Genomic DNA, 23,175 nt, shown 5'->3' with positions numbered 1-23,175 from the left:
TGCCAGCTGACAGAGACTGGAAACCTCGAATGAAAGACCTGTTGCAGGGCATATAAGGGCCTGAACATGGAGTCTAAATTGAATAGTGTCATAGAGCAGGGGAGTGCAGGTCAAGGACAGAACTTTTCTCACTGACAATTAACTTTTCTCTCATGCATTGGGCACAAAAATAGTTTTTGTGCAACCTAAAAACCAATGACAAAGGAAACATTTATCCTTAAGGAAGGATAAAGGGATGGAGAAGCTGGTGTGTATAACATGTTTATTACAGCCCAGACCCAATACATATTTCCAGATTAGAGAAAAGGAAACAAATTTGGGGAGCATCACACACCCAGCAAGTGGCAGGTGCTAGTAAAAATTGCTTGTGGATGTGATTTCACCCATCAACCACCAGATCCCGCCCTTACCAAGGTAGTCTCAGTGACCAAACAAAAGTGACACCATGCAGGGAAGGGTGTATAAAAGTGAGTAGAAGGGCTGGAGGGGGAGTGGCTGGGCACCTGGGGCTCCCCATGGGGAGGTAAGAATAGGGGATGGAGACTGTGGTGTCACTAGCAGCAGAGACTTGGTACATACCACCCATGGTCTCTGTGGGGGCACTCCCTGAAGTTGCAAGGGTGGGCTGGTCTGGTGTCTTTGGCAACAGCTCCCAGGGAGGCAGCACTGTGACATCTGCCCTGTTTGGTTCCTTGAACAGTGGGTGTATCTCTGACAACTTGGAAACAGACCCAAGTCCTGAGGACCCCAGATGTCCCACGGTTCTACAAAACGGAACTTAGACAAACATTTGCCATTAAATTTAACATTAATATTGAATAAACTATTAAGTATTAAAAATTTGAAAAAAAAGTACATCTGTTTTAAAAAACATTCTACACAAAGAAATGGAAAGATATCCTGAGTTCATGGGTATGAAGAATTATCATTAAAAAAATGGCCATATTACCCAGAGCAATTTACAGATTTAAAGCAATACTTACTAAAATACAAATGAGTTTTTTTTTTTTTTTAGGAGAGTTGAAAGAATTGAAATCCCAGAGAAAAATCCACATAAATATGGACAGTTAAGTTTTGCCAAAGGACCCACAACCCCACAACTGAGAAAAAATAGCCCTTTTAATAAATGGCACAGGGAAACATGGATAGCAACATGAAAATAAATAAATAAATAAACAAAGTAAGACACACATTCAGCACCATACTCAAAAATTCACTCAGAATGGATTAATGACTTGGACATAAGAACCAAAATCATAAAGTACTTGAAAGAAAACCTAAGGCACACACTACAGGACATCTACCCCAAAGATGTATTTGGGAATACAACCCCAGAAACAAGGGAAACAAAAGCAAAAATAAACAAGTGGGACTATAGCAAACTTAAAAGTTCTGTCCTGAAAAAAAAGTTCTGTCCTACAAAAACATAAGGACAACCTACAGAATAAGGGAAAAAATTGCATGGCACACATCTATCAAGTAGTTAATCTACAAAACTTATAAAGTACTTACATAATACAGCAACAAAGAAACAAATGAACCAATTTTTAAAAAAATTTAAAAAAGAAGGTGTGGTATAGATACACAATGGAATACAAACAGCAATAAAAAAAGATTAACTCATGCCATTCACAGCAACATGGAGGGGGCTGGAAGTGATTATGCTCAGTGAAATAAGTCAGAAGAAAAATAGAAAAATATCAAATAGTTTCACTTTTAGGAGGAATCTAGGGAAACTGAACAAGGGGTCAGGAAAAAAAGACAAAACTGGCAGACAAACTATAAATATGAGACCCACCGCAGAGGGTGGGTGGAGAGAGGTGTCAAAATGGGAGGGAAGAGCACAAGAGACTGTGGTGACTGTTCATGCGTGATTTGGTTTTGGAAATTTTATGGGTATATTATACCAGAGGGGAGAAATCAAACAGCAAAATGAACAATGATATTAAATAAATAAAACAAAGTAAAAAACAAAACAAGTCTCACATAAATTTGAGAACTATACCCATAAAATGAGTGCCAGAGTGACATGCATATCAACCAGGAGCAGACACGGGTTTGCAAAACCTTGTCACTAGGACTTTGGGTCTGCCCAACTCTTAGACTCTTTGACATGGGTTACACATATATAGTCTACAAACAATCTGGGTGCATGGCAGTTCTCCTAATTTTAACACCTATCAGTACACATCTAGTGTAACAATTCTAAACACTGTTGTTAGAATTTATGATCAAAGAACAATAACAAAGAAACAGTTGCAAGAACATAAGAAATGACATCTTAATAAGCTTTTACATTCCCATGAGAAAGTCAGATCCTTTAATAATAAATGTTGAGCCACAACAATCCTGGGAAAATCATCTGATTTGCTGAAAGTTTTACCACTGGGTATGTTTGCACTGTAAGCTTCTTTAGTATATTCAGCATAAGTTTGGAGTCAGGAAGATTCAATTAACTTAAGGAATGTGAGAATGCCTTCCTGGCAGAGAGGGCACAATAGCTTTCTCTATGTTCCTTCACCAGCAAGGTAAGCTGGAAGCTCTACTTATGCCTTGTATGGCCTATTCAATGGATACAAATAAAAACATGCCCAAGGTCCCTGAGGGTTTGGCATAAGCTTCTGTTGGTTGGGTCCAACTAGAAATAAGGGTTTCTGTATCTGCTATTTAGAATGAGATCTCTCATCACAAATGTCACCAGTGAGAATCAGTCTTACCTCAGGTTCAAACCTAGTGGCCAACATGCCCATCCCCAGTGCCCTGAGTTCACATGTGATTTTACTTAGCCTCACCAAAACTTTTCACTGGAAAGTGCTATACTCCACACTTTTCACCCAAGAAAACTGTCTGAGGGAAGTGCTTGAAGTCATGGCTTATGGTGTAGATGGAAGGTGGGAACCAGGCCTTCCTCCCAGCTCCTCAGCCACCTTACACAGAGCCACTACCAGAGGAGCTAACTAGAGATGGGAGGGACAAGGTCCCTGGAGCAGTGAACTAATCCTGCATCATTTCAAATGGCCACCACTGCTCAGTGATACAGAGTCCTCCTCCCAGATGGCAATAAATTTGAGAAGCAGCGAGTGAACACATCATTTCTACTGCTGTCGCTGTCACTACAGAAGTGTAAAAGCAAGAGGACACTGGAACAAATCAATGGACTAGACAAATAAATCGGGCTTCTCAAACTGTTAGCCATCTCAGAAAACAACCACCTTTGTCCTCTTAATAAAACAAAGTAACAATAATCTTTACCTTCTAGACTATTCTTTTCTGTTGCGTTGACTAAAAAGAGATCCCAGGAGTATGAGAGATTCAACATTCCATCACAGGCTTCACACTCAGCTTGGAAAGAAAGTACTTCATTCCAGCTAACAAAGATGTCTTTAAAGTTGACCCGAGAGATGTGGATAAATCTGGAACAATCAAGTCGGGTGTGATATTTTAGGAAGATAATGTGAGGTTTCTCTGGCAGCATTATTCAAGTTAGGCGTGTTGATGTAGCTGAGCCTTGTCCAGATAGCAGTGTCATGGAGACATGCCTGAGCACTGTGGAGTGACCAAGCCTGGCCTCTTCCACACTGCATGTCCTTCCCTGACAAGATGCCAGGCCTTGAGGCAGCACAGGCACAAATGCACTGGGTACACAGAGCTAGAGGAGAGCTGCGCCTGACTCCTGGTGGTGTGGTCCTGAGTCAGGCCCTCTTCCCTCAGGCCTGCATCCACATGGCTTCCTAATTCTTCACTCCTTTTTGCTTACCCGGCACTCTCTAAAGTTCCTTTTGAGGAATACCATACTTTAGGATATAATTCAGCTGTCTGGGCTGTTATGTTAGTCCTGACTCTGGATGTCTTTCCTATGGGACTTAGGGAGCCTTTAGAAGGTCAAGGTTGGAAAGACTTTCCGCGTGGGGGCAGGGTATATACAGGCACTTCGCACGTGGCGGACCATGCTCAATCACATCAATGCTGCCTCCACACATGGCTTCCAGGCAGGATACCATGGCCCATGGGGCACACAGCCATTGCATGACTCCGGATTGACCCCTCCTGGTGTGCACACATGCAAGTGTGTTTGTGTGTGGGTGTCCCTGTGTGTGTGTGTGTGTGTGTGTTTCTCTCCACGTATGGTATGTGTGTGGAGGTGGAGTGGGATAGGGATGAGGAGCCACGAGAGGCCATTTGACCTCAGATCTCCCAGGAATATTGTCAACACAAGCTCAAATAATTCCTGACAGTACTGACAGAAAATAACCTTTAGTATACAGTGAATGAATATTTTTAAATAAATTTTGCGATTATCATGTGAGTGGCCAAATGATATGGTGCATTGTGTTTTTGGAATAAAAACATCTAATTTGTTAAATATAATCATTTCGATTATGTATTAATGTTTGCTGCCACTGGTTGGGCACTGGGCACAAGAGTGCAACCTGGAGGACTTGTATAGGGGGAATGCAGGCAGGTGGTACCTGAGCACTGGGTCTGAGCGGGTAGACAGGAACACCTGTGCCTCTGAGGAGTTCCGGACATTGCTGGACACTGTCAGTGTCACTAGAAACTGGTCGAAGCTGTCACTGAGAGAGTTCACTGCAAAGACCAGGATGGGAGCACTGGTGTCTAGGCAACATGGAGAGGAAGGTGCAAAACAGGGATGCCCAAGCATGCTGGCCACTGTGCATTTCCAGTGATACCTGTGGAGAGGCCAAGGGAGACATTGATGCCACTTCTGGCCAGTTAGGTGACCATATGGTCGCAGGCTTGTTTTTCTATTACCTGATGTAAGAGTGGTGGGGGCAGCACCACTACCTTGGGGCTGGGTCTGTCCTACCATTTCATTTGCTTAGGGTTCTGAAGCCCTGGCACACCCTGCTTCCAGGCCACCCTGTGCTTCCCACCCCCTGGGCAGCCAGCTGCCCTCCACTCCTGTGAGGCGCCTAAGTCCCATCTCTGCTCGCATCTGCACACAGCCATGGGAGTAGTGTTTCACAAGCTACTCTCATCCTTGCAGTTCCACAAGCCACATAGGGCCACATCACCTGTTTTAGGAAGGAAACACATTCCTAGGGCCTTGGGAAGTTGCCAGTTCCAGAAGTGGACTGACCAGGAGGTGAAGTCGTTGCTTTACCTCCCAACCTCACAATCCTCTGCAGTGTGATAATTGCTGTGATCACCAATCAAGAAGACCATAGCACCCACAGGCGTCAGTGGGTTTTACTCTAGTGGGGACACACACTGCAAGAAACACCCCCATGTAGGAAGAAGCTAGGGAAGGCTCCTGTGCTGATCCTACAGCAGTGAGCCGCACAAAAGTGCCACACAGCCTTTGAAGTTCATTTTCAAAGTTTCATTTTCCGATGTGGATTGTAAGGAACTTGAACCCTGGTATGAGGTCTAAACCTCTCTGTGTTCAAAGTCTGTGGGAGGTGGCAGCACTGTAAAGCCCTGTTCCCATTAGTTCCCCAGCCGAGTGGAGTGTAGCCGCCCCGCCTCCTCTTCCAGTGGGCAGCTCACTCATGTGCAGAGCAACCTTCTCCACTGAGATGGTGGAGAAGCTTAGACTGTATTCACTCTCAGGGAGCAGACTCAGCTTGTTTCAACAGACACACCCTGAGCTCTTGTTAGGGGGTATCTTATTGGATGTCTGGGATGGATAGGGGAGGCAGAGATAAATAAGACATGCCTTCTTCCTCCTGGAGGGCTCAGCCTATGTGTGAAAATGGCTAATGGGAGGAGGTAGGGAGTCTGAGAGTTCAAACCTCTCACTTCCACCTGGCTAGTGAAACCCCAAGATCCTATTTGGAATGCGGAAATTATGCATGTGATCCAGTGACTAAGAGAACAAGGGGGTCTCAAATATTCACTGACTATCACATTCCAGGTACAAGGGATACAGTCCTGCTCCCTGGAACTTATATCCCAGTGGGGGATAGATGATAAAAGTAAGGGAGCAAATTATTGGAAGTTAGAGGGAGGAGGATGCTGTGGGGAATGAAACAGCAGAATCAAGATAGGACTGTTGTTACTTTAGTGTTTCATAAGTGTGGGCTCCCCTGGGAAGGTGAAGTTTGCAAAAGGATGAAGTGGAAGATGATAACAGGTAAACTGAGGAAGGTGGTGCAGGAGTACTGAGGCAGAAGCCCACCTGGGACTTCCAAGGGCTGCCACCATGGAAAGAAAGTTCAGGGTGACATGGAGTCCAGTCAGATTGAGCCTCAGAGGCACTGTTGACAGACTTTCACTGAGGGGAAAGGCAGTGATAGAGGATTTGAGTCATGAAATGTTTTCTGACTTACTTTAGACTCATCTAAATGCTATGGAGAACTGACTGAAGGGTATGGGTAGAGGCTTGGAGGTAGTGAGGAGACCTTTAAGCAGGTAAACTGAAGTGGTGGCAGCTCAGATTAGGACAGAGCCAACAAGATTTCCTGACAAACAGATGGGAAGTTAGAAAGAAAAAGAGAAACCAATCATGCTGCTAAGGATTTTGTCCTGAGCAACTAGAAGGGTCCTTCCTTCAGCAAAGACAGGAAGACTGCATGGAGGTGGGTTTTGTGCTCATGTGCCAGTAGGCACATGGTGGATTTGCTGAGGAGACTCCAGATCTGGAGTCCAGAAGGAGGTCTGAATGAGGGATTCATCCTCATCATTATTGGTGCATGGATGGTGTCCCCGGAGAATATATACTCCAGGTTATGGTGTATGGATGATCCACAGAGATATGTGTTCCAGGTTATGGTGTGTTGATGGTGTCCATGGAAGATATGGTTTCCAGGCTACTATGCATGGATGGTGTCTTTGACAGTATACTTTATGAGGCCACCAGGGGAGGGAGTGTGGATAGAGAAGAAGACAGAGCAAAGAATTTCAAAATCAAGGGACTCACCCACTTAGAAATGTTCAGTGATCAGAAATCAAGCCTCCTACACACCAACTGCATCATACAAATCGAGAATTTTAAAAATAAAGTAACATACTTATTATTGGCTGAATAGCTATGTGCCCTCAGTTGTCAACAAATTCAACTCTCATTGAAATACCAAAATCCCCAAAGTGGTGGTGTTTTGAGGTTGGTCTTAAGTGGGTGATTAAGTCGTAAGAGCAGAGTTCTCAAGAGTGGTATCAATGTCCTTATAAAAGAGACTGCACAGAGCTCCCTTTTCTCTTTTTGCCATGTGAAGACACTGAAAATACAACATCTATGAACTAGGAAGCACTGAAGACACTGAATCTTCTAGCACCTTGATCTTGAATTTCTAGCTGTCAGAACTGTAAGACATTAAATGTCTGTTATTCGTAAGTCTCCCAGACTGCAGTAGTTTACTATGGCAGCCTGCACAGACTACTAGTTAAACTTCATATTGCAAAATACATAATATCAAATTATAAAGCTACTCATGCTTTATTTCTACTCCTTTCCTAGATTCTCTTATATTTTGATCTCCAAAGAAACATTAGTTAAACTAATAAAAGCTGAGGTATATTGTATATATATACATATATATACACACATACATACATACATATATACATATACACTTATAGATATATAAAACAATCATATCAAAATTCTATGAATGAATGTCCCAACTTTCCAGACCTTGAGTTTGGAGGAGGCAGAGGACAGAGAGAAAGGCACATGTTGAGAATGGGTGGTGGCAGCCCCTCGTTGCTTACCTGAGAATGGCCCCAGGAATGTCCGGGTCATAAGACTGGGACCCCCTGAGGACAATGGTGGAGGACCTAGTCCTGGAGACAAACAGGTGTGTTCCCTCAGAAATCACGCTGACAGGGGCCTGGGATCGTACCTCCACCCCCACAGAGTAGTTACTGTACACAATGCTGCCTTCCACCTGGACCTGTAATGCCAATGACAGGGGTGTCACTGTGGGGCCTGGCAAGATGGCCCAAGGAAGTGGACTCTCAGGTTAAACTAAGAAGGAAACTGATGAGCCTAAGTGCACCATTGGCCCTAACTAAAGGTTTCAAGAGCTGCACAGCAAGGTAATTCCTTCCAACCCCCAACCAGTTACCTTTGTGAAAATAAAGGTCCTATTGTGTGCCCATTGGAGACAAAGTGGTTAGAGTCAGTGAAACTGGGAACACTTTCCTAACCAGGTATCTATGAACATAAGACTGGGGGTTTATAGATTTGTGAAGATAACACTTCAAGTGATAATTCCCCAGATGCTCTGTGACAACAATGGTTACCACAGCCTTGGATTTCATCATTTCATTTCATCAAAAGCATGGCATTTCATCAAAAGCCATGTCACCCTTTTCGCAACACCTCTCTAACCCCCAAATCAGTATGGACTTTACGGAAAGTAAAATGCAACTGAAGAAAAACTTGGGAATTGAATAGTCCACCTGGAAATTCCATCCTAGACCATCTAGGTCCATTCCCTACATGCTCTGCTCACACCCCATCACAGAATCCTGAGCTTCTCCTTGGTCTTGACCAAGCTGCCTCTCCCTTACTCACTTCTAAGTATGTGATGCTAACTTATCTAGAGAGGACCTCTCCCTCCTTGTAACCACATATTGTCTTCATATTTCCAGCTGAAAAACACTGCATACTTGGGGATGGTCACTACGATGAATATTTCATTGTCCTGCTTTCTGATGGACATCCCCATTCCTTTATTGGTGATAAGCACCTTGATGACACTTCCCCATCCTCTGATATCCCTGGGGCCATCACAGTGGTTTATTCAAAGCAGGTATGTAGGGCGGTTTTATTAAATGAGTAAGAAGGAGTTTTAATTGACTAATTTGCTAGTGTTTGAATATGCTATCTTCTCCCAAAGAAATTAAATATTTCTCTAGAAATTGTACCCTTTTTTTTTTTTTTTAACAATCCCTATCTTGTGGCTAGAACAGGTGTGGAGTGGCAGATGCTGAACTCTTGCTCAAAAGCTGGTGAAAGTGACAGTTGTATAGTAAGCCCTAGCCCACCTTGGCCAGTGCAGTATAGTTCCCAGGTTCCAGAAAGTAGCTGGGTACAGTGATGGTCTGCCTGTGTGTCCTGACAGCAGGAGGCAAGGGTACCAGCCACCCTGAAGAGTTCCTGAAACTCCAGGTGTAGGAAATACCACTGGAAATATCACAGAGAACAGCAGCCTCAAATGTCACTCCTAGTTTTATAGGCTGAGACCTCCACACCTGCAGATTAAAAAGAAAAGTTGTCTCCTTAAAACTTTGTGACCAATACAACAGCAAATAATTAAAACTTCTTTTTTTTAAAGATTTATTTATTTATTTATTTTTACAAAAATCGGGGTATAGGCCAGATGTGCGGTAGGGTGAGAGGATTCACCAGAGACAGAGTGGGGAACAGAACAGGCAGACTGATGAAATACACTACTAAGGGGAGCAGCGGGCGAGACAGGTGAGGTCTGCACTTCCATGTGGGACCCTCGCTGGCTGGCCGGTATAGAACTGGCACTGCAGAGGCTGCGGACAGCCTCACAGTGCTGTGCTCAACCGCCTGCGCCACCAGGGGAGGCCCAAAACTTATTCTTAACATAAGACTCAATTACTTATTTGTATAATAACAAGACAGAATTCTTAGATCTGGAATTTAAAGCACCAGAACAAATACTGCACCTACTTTATGAACAAAAGCACAAAATCAAAAAAATATAAAAGGAATAAATATTTTTACTTAATGTACTCATAGTGAGAGAAAAAATACCTTCTAACCTAAAGTTCATGGGAAAATGTCAACGGAAAAGTTTAAAGCTTTGAATATATAAAATTTTTAACTTATGAATGTCAAAAAATATTTATGATTAAGAGTAATAAACAGAAAAGTAATACCATTTGTAAAATATATTGCAAATTTATATCATTTAAAAATAAATGTAAAATTTTCAAACTCTCCAGTAGAAAAATAGCAAAGACTTGAATAGGTATGTCACAAAAATAAAATATAAATATTTTATAAATTTTATATACTTAAACTTATTGTATAAGTTTTATGTACTTAAAAATTACACTAGGGCCTCCCCTGGTGGCACAGCGGTTGAGTGCTGGGCTGCGAAGCTGCCGGCAGCCTCTGCAGTGCCGGCTTGATCCCCAGCCGCCTGCGAGGGTCCCACATGGCGCAACAGACCTCTCCTGCTGCCCGCTGCTCCCCTCAGCAGTGTATTTCTTCGTCAGTCTGCCTGTTCTGTTGCCCGCTTTGGCTCTGGTGAATTGTCACCCTCCCGTGCTTCTGACTATACCCAGTGCTTGTATAAATAAATAAATAAATAAATAAATAAATAAATAAATAAATAAATAAATAAATAAATCTTAAAAAAAAAAAATTACACTAAAAATCCCAATCTCTAATAATAAAAAATAAACTACAAAAAAGGAACATAACCATATTTCAAGCAAATAACAAAAAAGAAAAATGTCTTTCAAGTGACTTTGAAAGATGAGGTCATATTCTCAGGGCAAAAATAACTACAAATAACCCTCTTTAGTTGCCTAAGGGTTAAGTCTCAGCACTATCACCTCTATGGCCTGAGTTCAATCCCCGGCCAGGGAGCTGACCCAAATATGTCTTATCCTCTACTCCCCTCAGTGGTACATAGATCCCCTCCACTCTGTTCTGCTCTCCACTCTGTCTCTGGTGAATCCTCTCACCCCCTGCACCTATGGCCTACATCCCAGTTCTTCTATGCATAAATAAATCTTTAAAAAAAAAAGACATACAAAACAAGTGTTGGTGAGGATGTGGAGGAAAATGAACATTTTTATACTGTTGTTGAGTATGTGAACTGATGCAACAATAAGAAAAGCAATCTGCATTTACCATTCAAAACTAAAAATAGAAATATCATATGATCCAGCAAGCCCACTGTTGGGCATATATCTACAGAATATGAAACCATCAATGAAAAAAAAACAGGTTCCACAATGTTTTCAGCAGTATTCTTACTTATAATAGCTAGGACATGGAAGCCACCTGAAAGTCTGATGCATGATTGCATGAAGAAGATGTGGTATAGCCACACCAAAGAGTATGATATAGCCATACAAAAGGATGAAATGCAGCCATTTTCAACAAAATGGAGGGAATCTGAGAGAATTATGTGCAGAGAAGTCAGAAGAATAAAATCATATACTGGACAGTACATAACAATTCGGTAATGTTAAAACAAAAACCAGTGGACATCAATAAATGTCCTGGGGTTAAAAGGGAGAGGAGAAGGAATGGGACTAGAGGACACAGGGATGGTTGTGTGAAAAAACTAATATTCACGGGAAATTACTATTTTCTAAAAAAGAGGTTTTTAATCATTTCAAGCTTGCCTTTATCCCTTGATTTTTCAGATTGTTCGCTATGAGCACTGTTCTTTTATGTTTTGTCCCAAAGGTCATCAATTTTACAAGAAACTTTACAATGATTCTCAGGAATGGCTTATCACTTAGGATACTTTATTTTTCTCCCTTAAGAAACTTTTTTTTTTTGCATAAAAGAACTGAGGTGTAGGCCAGAGGTGTGGGAGGTGAGAATTCACCAGAGTAGGGAGCGGAACAGGATGATCTACTGAAATGCACTGCGGAGGGGAGCAGCGGGTAAGACAGGAGAGGTCTGCTGTGCCATGTGGGTCACCTCCCTGGCTGGGGATGAAAGTCAGGCTGTAGTGCTGACAGTGCTGAGACTTAACCCCTAGGTCACCAGGGAGGCCCCAACCTTAGGAAACTTCTAATAAAAAAAAAAAAAATTAAAGACCTTGAGTTACCTATCCTTATAATTAAAAAATATAATTAAAATGACAATGAAGGGGCCTCCATGGTGGTGCAGGCGGTTGAGTGCTGCGCTATGAAGCTGTCCACAGCCTCTGCAGCACGGGTTCGATCCCGGCTGACTGGTGAGAATCCCATATTGCAAAGCAGACCTCTCCTATCTCGCCCGCTTCTCCCCTCAGCAGTGTATTTCGTCAGTCTACCTGTTCTGTTCCCTGCTCTGTCTCCAGTGAATCCTCTCACCCTCCCACGCATTTGGCCTGTACCCTAGTTCTTGTATAAAAATAAATAAATCTTTAAAAAAATAAATAAAATGAAAACAATTGTTTATTTTGAAAAAAATGACCCCAAATCACAGTAAATAGTTTGAACCATATGCCAGCATTGATTCTCAATCTTTTTTTTTTATTTTTATTTATTTTTTTTTTATAGAGGCATGTTATTTATTTATTTGTTTGTTTGTTTGTTTGTTTATACATGCACTGGGTACAGTCAGAAGCGCAGGAGGGTGAGAGAATTCACCAGAGCCAGAGCGGGGTGCAGAGCAGGCAGAAGGACCGAAGTACACTGCTGAGGGGAGCAGCGGGCGGCAGGAGAGGTCTGCGCACCATGTGGGACCCTCCTGCGGTGGCTGGGGAGCAGCCGGGGATCGAACCGGCACCGCAGAGATCGCGGGCAGCTTCGCAACCCAGCGCTCAACCGCTGCGCCACCGGGGAGGCCCGATTCTCAATCTTTTAACCCAGGAGAAAGCTGTGTCCTGTGGCTCAGCCGAAGAGCAGCATCAGATTCAAGTTTAATCCTCCACCCTTGTCCTTACTACTCAGTTATTAATTAATTATTATTATTAATAATTATTATTAATTATTAATTACAGTTATTAACCCTGGGTTCCTTGATTTGTTTTTGTGCCTCTCCCTGACCAGAGAACTCACTGTCCTGGGGCACAAGACTGCCATCACATTATGCCTGCTGACCTAGTGGGTATGTGTGGGTCTTGCTTGTAGGACTCTCACCCTCAATCTGGAGCCCACACAGCCAGCCCTGCACATGGGGTTCCCAGTGGCCACCAGACCTTTTGTCTGGGCTACCTGATTCCCATGACCACATCTGGAGCCAGAGTGTCCAACCCCAAGACTCCCAGGGGCCCAGCAATCCCAGAAAGCATTTTGGGAAAATCAGCCAAGTCACAGGTTTCTATTCCCATGTGCCATTTGCCTCTTTGCCCTGAAAAGTAGCATTTGCTCTAAATCAAAGGCCTCAAAGGAATAAAAGAAATGAAAAACAACTCTATTTTTCCCAACCCACGGTAGGTACTCAACAAATAAGTGAACATTTCTTTTCATTTTATCACATATATTCAAATACACCTTTCTCCTGAAAGCAATACAGTTCTTTTCACAAGGAATTAATTTTTTTTAATTGAAAAAAGCATAGTGTGAGTTGTGTTAATACCAACGTATCAGGAGAATAAAGACCAGATTCACACACCAGGAACCAGGCTTCTGTCTGTGCTAGGGGCTCTAGAGAGGCTTTCCCTGCTCAGTTCATGCACTACCTCAGCAGCCCTCACAGCTTTTGCTTCAAATGCAGCCTCATTCTCCAAAGTTTTCTTGTTCTGCACTGAATCTACCTGGGAGAAAAAGCTGGCATAAGCCTGATGAATGACTCCCAGGCCCATTCTTACCTGGATCCTCTCCGGCCCCATGTTTTTGACAGGGGGTGGCTGGCAGGGCTCCTGCACAATGAAAAGGTGTTTTCTGAGGGACACGGTGCTGACGTTGTTGAAAGCAAGGACCTCCACTGTGAATTCTCCTTCCCTGAAGGGGAACAACACAGAGAAGTTAAGAGACTGTTGTTGCTTTGTGTTCACCCTTCCCACTTCTCTTACCTTCCTAGACCTGTGCAATTCTAAGTTTAAGGTGGGAAGACAGCCCACAGGTGATAAGAGACTTGGCCCTGAGCTTGATTTCCACAAAGGCTCTTTGTCCCCCTAATAGAACACTGTTCATCCAGTGTGAGTCAGGACAGGTGGTGAAATCCCAGACCGATGTTGCTGCCATAGAAGAAACAATCTTCCATATCAGGTATTATTTTCCTCCTTGGGAAACCAGCCTGTGGTGATAGCTTGACGCACGCCCACCAAGGGAGACTGTCGGGCACCCTGCATGTGGGACATCCCTGACCCATGATATGGGATCTCAGCGTGACCTTCTTGTTCTCTTTTCTGATCCATAGATCTTTTTTCCTATTGCACTTCTTAGGCTCAGGACAATATCACAGCCTTGGAAGGGGCAGCAGTTTTTGCTATGGAGTGCTGTAAGGTCTGAGAGGGGTATGCCAAGTGGTTCCTGACCCAGCAGGTCATGCCTATTTTGCAAATGATGAAAATCAGACAACACATTCAAGACTTCTGAATATAAGACAACACAGTCCCCAGCAGAAGACCACAATTTGAGCACAAGGATCAGACTATCAGTTGCTATCTGAGAGTGTCAGCAAAAATGGCAGGATCTACTGACCAGAGTGTGAGCTATGAAGTCCTTCTCAGGTTCTCCAGTGGTTGAAGAGCCCTGAAACTCAAGAGAGCATGGAGGGGGCACAGAACAGTCCATGTCCACAGGGCAAGAAAGGGCTCCCTGAGCTTCATGGCACATTCTCAGTTGTCCAGGCCTTAGGTGCCCACCTGAGAACCTTCCAGCCTGCCTGGGTACTGTCACTCAATTCCTTCTGAAAGGCACAAGCTATTCTAGTAGAGAAGCTATCAATCAAGAGCTAGTGATGAACAATTGTGATGCCCCTCAGGTCAAGGGATCACAGGTATGGAGGTATTGGTTCTTGTTAAGGGAATCCTGCACTGAAAGCCATCTGCAATCTTTCCTGATGCCCTGGGCCACCTGGGCTTCAATTTCTGGATAATTTTGCACACTAGTACAAATGGCTCTAGTCTGGCCTGAGGCTCAGCCTAGACAGAGCAGCCACTGTTAGGACTGGCTCCATTCCAGGACTAATCCCTACCAGGGAGGGCAGTTAAGCAGCAATGGCCAGGCGGCCCAGACAGGGATCAGGTGACCTTGACTGGTCTGCATTTCAGCACCTCTGAACCTTGAGAGGTGGTGATTTGGTGTATAGCTATGTTTCCTGCAGACATGCCCATCTCCAGAGAAATGTAATGACTATTTCGGATAAAGACAGGCTACACACTTTCATGGTCCTCCACAATGTTTCATCTGGGTAAACAGAGGGTGCAAGACAAATGCTAAACTCTTCAGAATTACCAAAGACCCTTATAACTTTCCCCAGAAACTTTATCTGCCACCCTCCACTCTCATTCCACATTCCTAGCATCATGACAGTTATTCCAAGTCTCGCCAGATGTGGCTAGTCCTAAGCTCCCTTTGGCAAACACCTGATCAAGAGTTCATGTCTAGTGCACCATGTGGATGCCACAGTGAGCTGGTTGCCCAGCTTTCCAAAGAAGAATGAACTGTTCTGTGCAACTCCTCTTTTGTAGCACAAACCTGTCTGATTCCCCAATTGCCACCCCCAGACCATGTGTTCCTGAAGAACAACAATTGGGTTTTGATTTTCTCTTTTGAATATCTGTCATCTGCAACTGGAAGGCAGGTAGTGTGGAGACCCAAGGGCTGACACCTGGAAAAGCCCATTCTAGCCATGGTCTGCAGTTTCACCTGTGCCCAGAGTGATGTACCTGCTATAGACATGACTGGTGGAGCTGCTCCCCAGGCTGACAACACCATCGCCAAAGTTCCACAGGTAAGCCACATCAGTGCCAAAGTTGATTCTGCACTCAAAGGTCACACTGGCATTCACTAATGCTGACGAGGTGGATACCAGTCGGTTGGCAACGATTCTCTTCTGTACTCTGATGTGACGGGGCTCCGAAACTGTACTGCTGACCCCGTTGGAGGCCCTGACCATCACAAGATACCTGGGGGAGGGGGTGTGAAGGCAGATGGAAAGGATGGAATAAGGTGGAGAGATTGTACACTGTTCACATGACTTCGCAGGAAAGGCAGGGGTCACAGTGGAAGGGGAGAGCTCATTGGTATTTCACTTGAAGGAATTATAGAACCCAATGATTTCCATCCTACTGGGGAAAATGAAGAATACTTTCTGACCCACCCTTCTTCTTAATTTAATTAAACTCTCAGAGCTGTGAGGTAGCACTGTTACTCTGCCTTAGATGAGGTATTTGCTTAGGTCACATTGGTGGCAGAGATGGGATCTGAATCTAGGATTGTCTAATTTCAAAGCCTCACCCTTCTACGTAGTTCAGGCTGAAGAGACTGAGTCCTCTTTCCTAAATCTACACACTCCATTCACAAAAGTGCTTGGTGGCATTGAGTGTGAGTGTGACACCTTAGGTTATTTTAGTGGTAGCACGGGAATCCTCACCCTGAGCTAAGCAGCTACCCATCACAACAATCAATTTTACAGACCACTTGGGAATGCTGAATCTTTTCTTGATGTTGCTTGTAGTTGTCCTCACTGGTGGACCATTTCCAAAATACCACAAGAACTCCAGGCGAGTTGTTTCCTTGGTGATAGCTGTGAAAGTGATGTCAGTGTCTGCAGCAAACACAGTTCCAAGTGTGTAGACAGAGACAGCTGTGACAAAGGGAAGGGAGGTGAATGCTTCAGCATAGACGGCCTGAGAAGTTAGCCCCTCACCTTCCCATTCATTTGTGTTGTGTGTGAGCATGAGGACATCCAATAGGAATGTGCACAGGGCTGCAGTGGTAGAAATCTAGGTGAATCGGGCTCAAGACCAAAGGCCATCAAAGCATAGCTCTCATAAAGTGCTAAGGCTGTCTACTTTGGGGTTTAATTGAAAAGATAAGGTATGAGGGAACTGGTAAATGAAACTGTAAGTGAACCCACTTTTTTATACATTTACATTGAAACCTTGATATATATGCTTTCTATAAAAGTCCTAGAATGAATAGCAGATGAATACAGAGCTAATTTCAAGGGAAAATAGACTTAGAAGAGCTCCTCACAGAACCTGGTGGGTTTACAGTCTTTGCCATCTCAACTGGCTGACTGAAGAAGATTTCATTAAATCTAGATTTAGTGTTTATACTTACGTTGCATCTGATACCAAACAGTCATGCTGGACCAAGCCTGACTGTCACCCCCTTGGGTCTGAGATCTAAAGGACACATTATAGGAAGAAATGGATGGGAAATGATGCATTACAACAGTACCTGAAATGAAAGAAACAAGGCTAAGGGGAAATCATCTTAAAGTGAATTCACTCATTCATATAGTACATGGTCAATATTTTCCCAACTTTTACTTTCTGTCCTTGAATGCCAATAAATTTCAAAACTTATTGTTTTGAAATCAAACTGACCTAGGAAACATGGACTTTGTCACAATTTATCTCATTAAAATTTTCTCTAAACATTTCCTCTATCTCTCCCAAGACTTTACATAGGGAGTAGGTTTGTTTTTGAAGTATGTTAATTACTTTGGTAGATGACTTGCTTTTAAAGGATTTCTCTAATGTGTGCACTAGGCAGACTTTCATATGCAGTGGTTCTAAACAGAGCACATCAGGAAGCCTCAAACTTAAATCCTGTGAAACACAATGCTAAATGTTGCACATATATGTGCATACCAACACACACATGCACACATACATGCATATAGCTGGAAGACAGATACCAAGTATCTGGGCAGACTCTAGAAGAACTAGGGCATCTAGGAAGATGTAGAATGACTCATTTATCAGAAATGGATGTTAACAAAGGAAATAGGTTGTAAAAAATGATTTATTGTTGTTCTACAATATTTCTCTTTATAAAGAGAAAATTATATAATTTTTTATTTATATTTATAAAATTATATATAAAGAGAAAATTTCTCTTTATAAAGAGAAAATGCTCATTTATAACAGTGATAAGATAGAATGGATATTTTGCTCTTCATCAGTACATGAGAATTTCTGAAAATTAAACATCCCATCAATAAGAGTGATATCATATCACAATGTCTAAAACATAATTTTAACCTCAGTCCACTTGTCAAACAATGAGGAACCACCATTTGGGGATTTCCATAGGCTGCCCAGTAAAGGATATGCGTCTGGCCCTCAGTTCTAACTCATGGCCAGGAACCTATGGGGTGGGGGCTTGTAAGGCCCACATTGTCACATTGCTTAGACAGTCTGTTTATTTACTCAAAGTTTAGAAAACAACGAGCCAATTAAAAAACCCTCCCAGGTATGTTTTATAATGTCTTGGATAAAGATTTTCTCACACGGTTAACTTCATGGAAAGCAGTGTGTGGAATCGTCAAAAAGACTTTCAAATGGATGGCTTCTTTGCCCACCCCCCTCCACACCCCTTTTTTTCTATATCTGGGAAATATAACTCAGACTCCCATCCCCTTAGCCTGAATACACTGGGATCATTTAGCACTATACGGGCTCTGTCGTAGCCTGGTAGCACTCTTGCTCCACGTGTTCTGATATTCTGCTGGAATTTCCTGTTTCCACCTCACTAGCTTTGAGCTTCAAGTTCATCCTTTAAAAACTGAGGTGAATGGAGCCCACCTCATAGGTAGTTGGGAAACTATAGTTAGGCTATGGATTCCTTCTGCCTCTCACCTCTGTGATTGACTTATTGCCCCACTATCTGCCCACACTCATTTCTTTACAGCCAACTCCATCCTCCAGGTCCCTCCCAGATGCCACCTCCTACCTCGAATACTCCTTATCCCTGCACCTACACACATGCCCGTGCCCTACAATCTCCCAGCCACGTCCTTCTGAAGTTAGCTCATATTTCTCACATGCATATTTTAATTACTTTATTAGATTATAAATTCCTCCTCACTAAGACATTGTATGAGTTCACCTTCATCCCCCTCAGAGCATACTACAATGAAATAGATATTTTCTGAATGAGAGAGAAATAAATGAAGATTGTTATATATCTGCATTTGAAATTATTCTAGCAGGGATGGTATAATAACAGTGGAGTCATGCTTCATTGATAGTTGAGATCTTCACACCCAGACTCTGGATGTAGGTCTTACTTTTCTCATCTGAGGGGGAAGCAGCAAAGACAAGACCTTCATCCCCGTGGACACTGCTGGAATTCATGTATACAGACAGAGCCGCATGGCTGACTTCCACATAATAAGGCCCAAGCTCCACTTCAGTTTCATACAGCTCATTATAAACAGCTGCCTTGAGCATATAGACTCCTTCTAGAAGAAAGAAGAAAGAAAAGAAGGAAAGAAAGAAAGAAAGAAAGAAAGAAAGAAAGAAAGAAAGAAAGAAAGAAAGAAAGAAAGAAAGAAAGAAAGAAAGAAAGAAAGAAAGAAAGAAAGAAAAGAAGAAAGGACATTTGATGAATTGTTAAAAATCATGAGCAACACTTGACATTTGTATAATTCTTAAGGTGGGGTGACTCATGGCCACTGACACAGCAAAAGTGATTTTTCTTATCTCTTACAGTAACAGGGCTACTTCATGTCTCATGGCCCATGCTGTCACATAGAGCTCCATACTCAACATACAGTTTAATGGTCTACTGTCTTGAAATTCTTAATAATTTTTAATATGTTTGCTACATTTTCATTTTGCACTATTCCCTTAAAAGTATATAAACACTCTTGTGAAGTGGAAAGTATACAGAAGCATGGCAATGGATGCATTGGTCATCCTATAGTTAGACAAAAACAGATAAAACCTTAAATAAAGAGTCAAATGGAAATATGTCAAAAAACTGTTATGGCAGACTGCAAAATGGTACCAAACTTTTACCTTGTTTTCACTTCCTTATAATACATCTGTAACATAATTTCCCTCTCTTTAAGTAGAACTTATTTCTCCACCCCCTGCTTGGATGCTAGTCTGGCAGCCAAGGAATTTGAGAAGTGCTTGCATATTTGAGTTTGCTTGAATACTAGCTTGCTTGTCTCATTTGCTTATAATAATCCCTGCTATTGCTCCATGCGAGTAAACTTGGCCAGTCCATTGAGTGGCAAGAGATGTACAACTGACTCTCCCATAAAATCTGACCAATAGCTGCCCCCACAGGAGAGAAGCCACCTTGCTGGCAACTGGTTGAAGATGCATGAATGAAGCCATCTGAGAACAGCCTTTAGAATTTGCAGCAGACAGCGAAATAAGCCAGAAAGCAAAAGAAAAATACCGGATGGTCTCACTTACAGCAGGAATCTAGAAAACCTAAATAAGGGACCAGAAAAAAGAATAACTATAAGAAAGAAAAAAATCAAAATCAACAAACAACCATAAACCAGAGACACACTGGGGGGGGGGTGTGGGGAAAGGAAGGGTTGGGGTCAAAATAATGGGGGTGCAATTGTATGGGGAATATAAAATAAAAAAAATTAAAATGACATAAAACAATTGAAAATAAAGGGATAAAAAAGATTAAAAAAAAAGAAAGAGAGTGACAGAGGATAGTGAGAGGAGAGGAGAGAGGAGAAGAGAGGAGAGAGAGACAGAAAGACAGAGAGGGAGGAGTCAGCTGACACCTGCAAAGACTCAAATGTAGCTTCCCAGTTGTGTGAAGTTCTAGCAGTTTTGATACAATTGTTGGTCTGTGAAAAATCCCTCATTCCTACTTATTCCTGGATCCTGGCCACTTGCCTTATCACTAATTGTTTAGTTCCCTGTTCAAAAGACCAAATGCTGGAATAGCATTGAATCTGTATATTACTTTCGGTAGGATGGCCATTTTGAGGATGTTAATTCTTCCAATCTATGAGCAGGGGATGTCTTTCCATTTCTTTGTGTCTTCTTCTTTTACTTTTAACAGTGTTTTATAGTTTTCTTTGTATAGGTCTTCTACCTCTTTTGTTAGATTTATTCCCAAGTATTTGATATTTTTTTGTTTCAATAATAAAAGGGATTTTTTTTAAATTTCTTCTTCTTCAGATTTATTGTTTGTGTATAGGAAGACTACTGATTTTTGCGTGTTGATTTTGTATCCTGCCACTTTACTAAATTGATTGATTAGTTGAATTAGTTTTTCTGTGGATTTTTTGGTGTTCTCTATGTATATTATCATATCATATGTAAATTGTGATAGTTTAACTTCTTCTTTTCCTATTTGGATTCCTTGTATATCTTTCTATTGTCTTATTGCTCTGGCTAGGACTTCCAGTATTATATTGAAAAGCAGTGGTGAGAGTGGACATTCTTGTCTTGTTCCAGATCTTAATGGAAATGCTTTCAGCTTTTCACCACTGAGAATGATACTGGCTGTTGGCTTGTCATAGATGGCCTTTATGATATTGAGGTATGTTCCTTGTATCCCAAGAATTTCAAGGGCTTTTATCATGAATGGGTGTTGTACTTTGTCAAAAGCTTTCTCAGCATCTATTGATACTATCATATGGTTTTATATTTCTTTTAAAAATTTCAATGACATTCTTCAAAGAAATAGAACAATTATTGATGAAATTCATATGGAATCACCAAAACCCCCAAATAGCCAAAGCTCTTCTGAAAAAAAAGAAGGGAATGGCGGCATCACACTCCCAGACTTCAAACTATACTACAAAGCCATAATCATCAAAACTGCACAGTATTGGAACAAGAACAGACACACAGACCAATGGAACTGAATAGAAAACCCAGAAAGAAACCCACAGATTTATGGTCAACTAATATTTGACAAAGGAGCAAAGAACATGCACAGGAGCAAAGAAAGTTTGTTCAATAAATGGTGCTGGGAAAACTGGGTAGCTACATGCAAAAGAATGAAGCTTGACCACTACCTCACAACATGCACAAAAACCAACTCAAAATGGATTAAAGAACTAGACATAAGACCTGAAACCATAAAATACATAGAAGAAAATATAGGCAAAACACTACGTGACATGCACCTCAAAGACATCTTTACAGACAAATCACCCAAAGCAGTGATAGTGAAGGCAAAGATAAACAGCTGGGACTACATCAAATTAAAGAGCATCTGCACAGCAAAAGAGACAATAACCAAAACAAAGAGAAACCCCACCAACTGGGAGAACATTTTTGCACACAACACTAATGATAAAGGACTGATCACAAAAATCTACAAAGAGCTGATGAGACTCAACAAAAACAAAGAAAATAATACAGTCAAAAAATGGGCAGAAGAGCTAAAAAGAAACTTCTCCGAAGAGGAAATGCAAATGGCCAACAGGCATATGAAAAAATGTTCAACATCAATTGTAATCAGGGAAATGCAAATCAAAACTACAATGAGATACCATCTCACACCAGTGAAAATGGCACATATTAAAGAAACTAGCAACAACAAATGTTGGTGAGGATGTGGAGAAAAAGGAACTCTCCTGCACTGCTGGTGGGAGTGCAAACTGGTCCAACTACTATGGAGAGCTGTGTGGAGATTTCTTGACCGACTAAAGATAGAGCTTCCATATGATCCAGCAATTCCACTCTGAGGTATTTACCCAAATAACACAGAAACATTAATTCCAAAGGGCACCTGCACCCCTATGTTTTTAGCAGCACTGTTTACAATAGCTAAGCTATGGAAGCAACCCAAATGCCCAAAAATAGATGACTGGATCAAGAAGATGTGGTACATATACACAATGGAATATTACTCAGCAATCAAAATGATAAATACATGCAGTTTGCAGCAACATGGATGGAGCTAGAAGGGATCATGATCAGTGAAATAAGTTAGAAAGAAAAAGAAAAATACCAGATGGTTTCACTCATAGCAGGAATTTATAAAATCTAAATAAGAGACCAGGAAAAAGACTAATCAATACAAAGTAAAAATCGAAATCAACAAGCAACTATAAACCAGAGACACACTGCGGGGCAGGGGGTGGGAAGGGAGGGAGGGTCGGGAAAGGAAGGACTAGAGTTAAAATGGGGGGGGGGGGTGGAATTGTATGGGGAATATAACCAAAATGAAAATGCGTACATTGTGCAAAGATGAAAAAAGATGTAAGAATTACATAAAATAAAATATTTAAGCAAACAAACAAACAAAAAACCTGTCTCCTCCAAAGTGTTTGTCTGCAACCCCCTAAGGGCCTCCCTGATGGTGCAAGGGGTTAAGTCTCAGCATATGAAGCTATCTGGAGCCACTGCAGCATGAGATCAATCCCTGACCAGGCAGGTGGCCCACATGGCACAGCAGACCTCTCCTGTCTCGCCCACTGCTCCCCTCAGCAGTGTATTTCAGTAGATCTGCCTGTTCTGCTCCCCACTCTGTTTCTGGTGAATGCTCTCACTCCCCCCCCCGCCACACACCCCTGGCCTGCACCCCAGCTCTTGTATGCATAAATAAATAAATCTTTAAAAAACAAAAAAACAAAATTTGCAGCAGAAATAAACACATAGCTGCATCATAAGGTACTATATTTGGAGTGACTGGTAACATAGTAATGTCTTACCAATA

At 42.1% G+C, this 23,175-nt stretch overlaps 1 protein-coding gene across 1 annotated transcript in view; it reads right to left on the bottom strand.

The window, feature by feature from the left end:
* The window catches only part of PKD1L1 (polycystin 1 like 1, transient receptor potential channel interacting), a gene marked incomplete at both ends in the record, with an annotated part of 154,865 nt that overhangs the window by 93,987 nt on the left and 37,703 nt on the right, over positions 1-23,175 (bottom strand). The window contains 10 exons of the mRNA XM_084247735.1: positions 580-777; positions 3,253-3,413; positions 4,470-4,691; positions 7,675-7,856; positions 8,956-9,162; positions 13,428-13,560; positions 15,453-15,692; positions 16,204-16,372; positions 16,852-16,971; positions 18,809-18,982. Of these exons, the coding sequence (XP_084103861.1) occupies positions 580-777; positions 3,253-3,413; positions 4,470-4,691; positions 7,675-7,856; positions 8,956-9,162; positions 13,428-13,560; positions 15,453-15,692; positions 16,204-16,372; positions 16,852-16,971; positions 18,809-18,982 (1,806 nt within the window). The remainder of the gene's footprint in view (positions 1-579; positions 778-3,252; positions 3,414-4,469; positions 4,692-7,674; positions 7,857-8,955; positions 9,163-13,427; positions 13,561-15,452; positions 15,693-16,203; positions 16,373-16,851; positions 16,972-18,808; positions 18,983-23,175) is intronic.

This window comes from Talpa europaea, assembly GCF_964194135.1.
Source record: "Talpa europaea genome assembly, chromosome: 11".
Taxonomy (NCBI): domain Eukaryota; kingdom Metazoa; phylum Chordata; class Mammalia; order Eulipotyphla; family Talpidae; genus Talpa; species Talpa europaea.
This window is presented reverse-complemented; position numbering and strand designations above follow the sequence as displayed.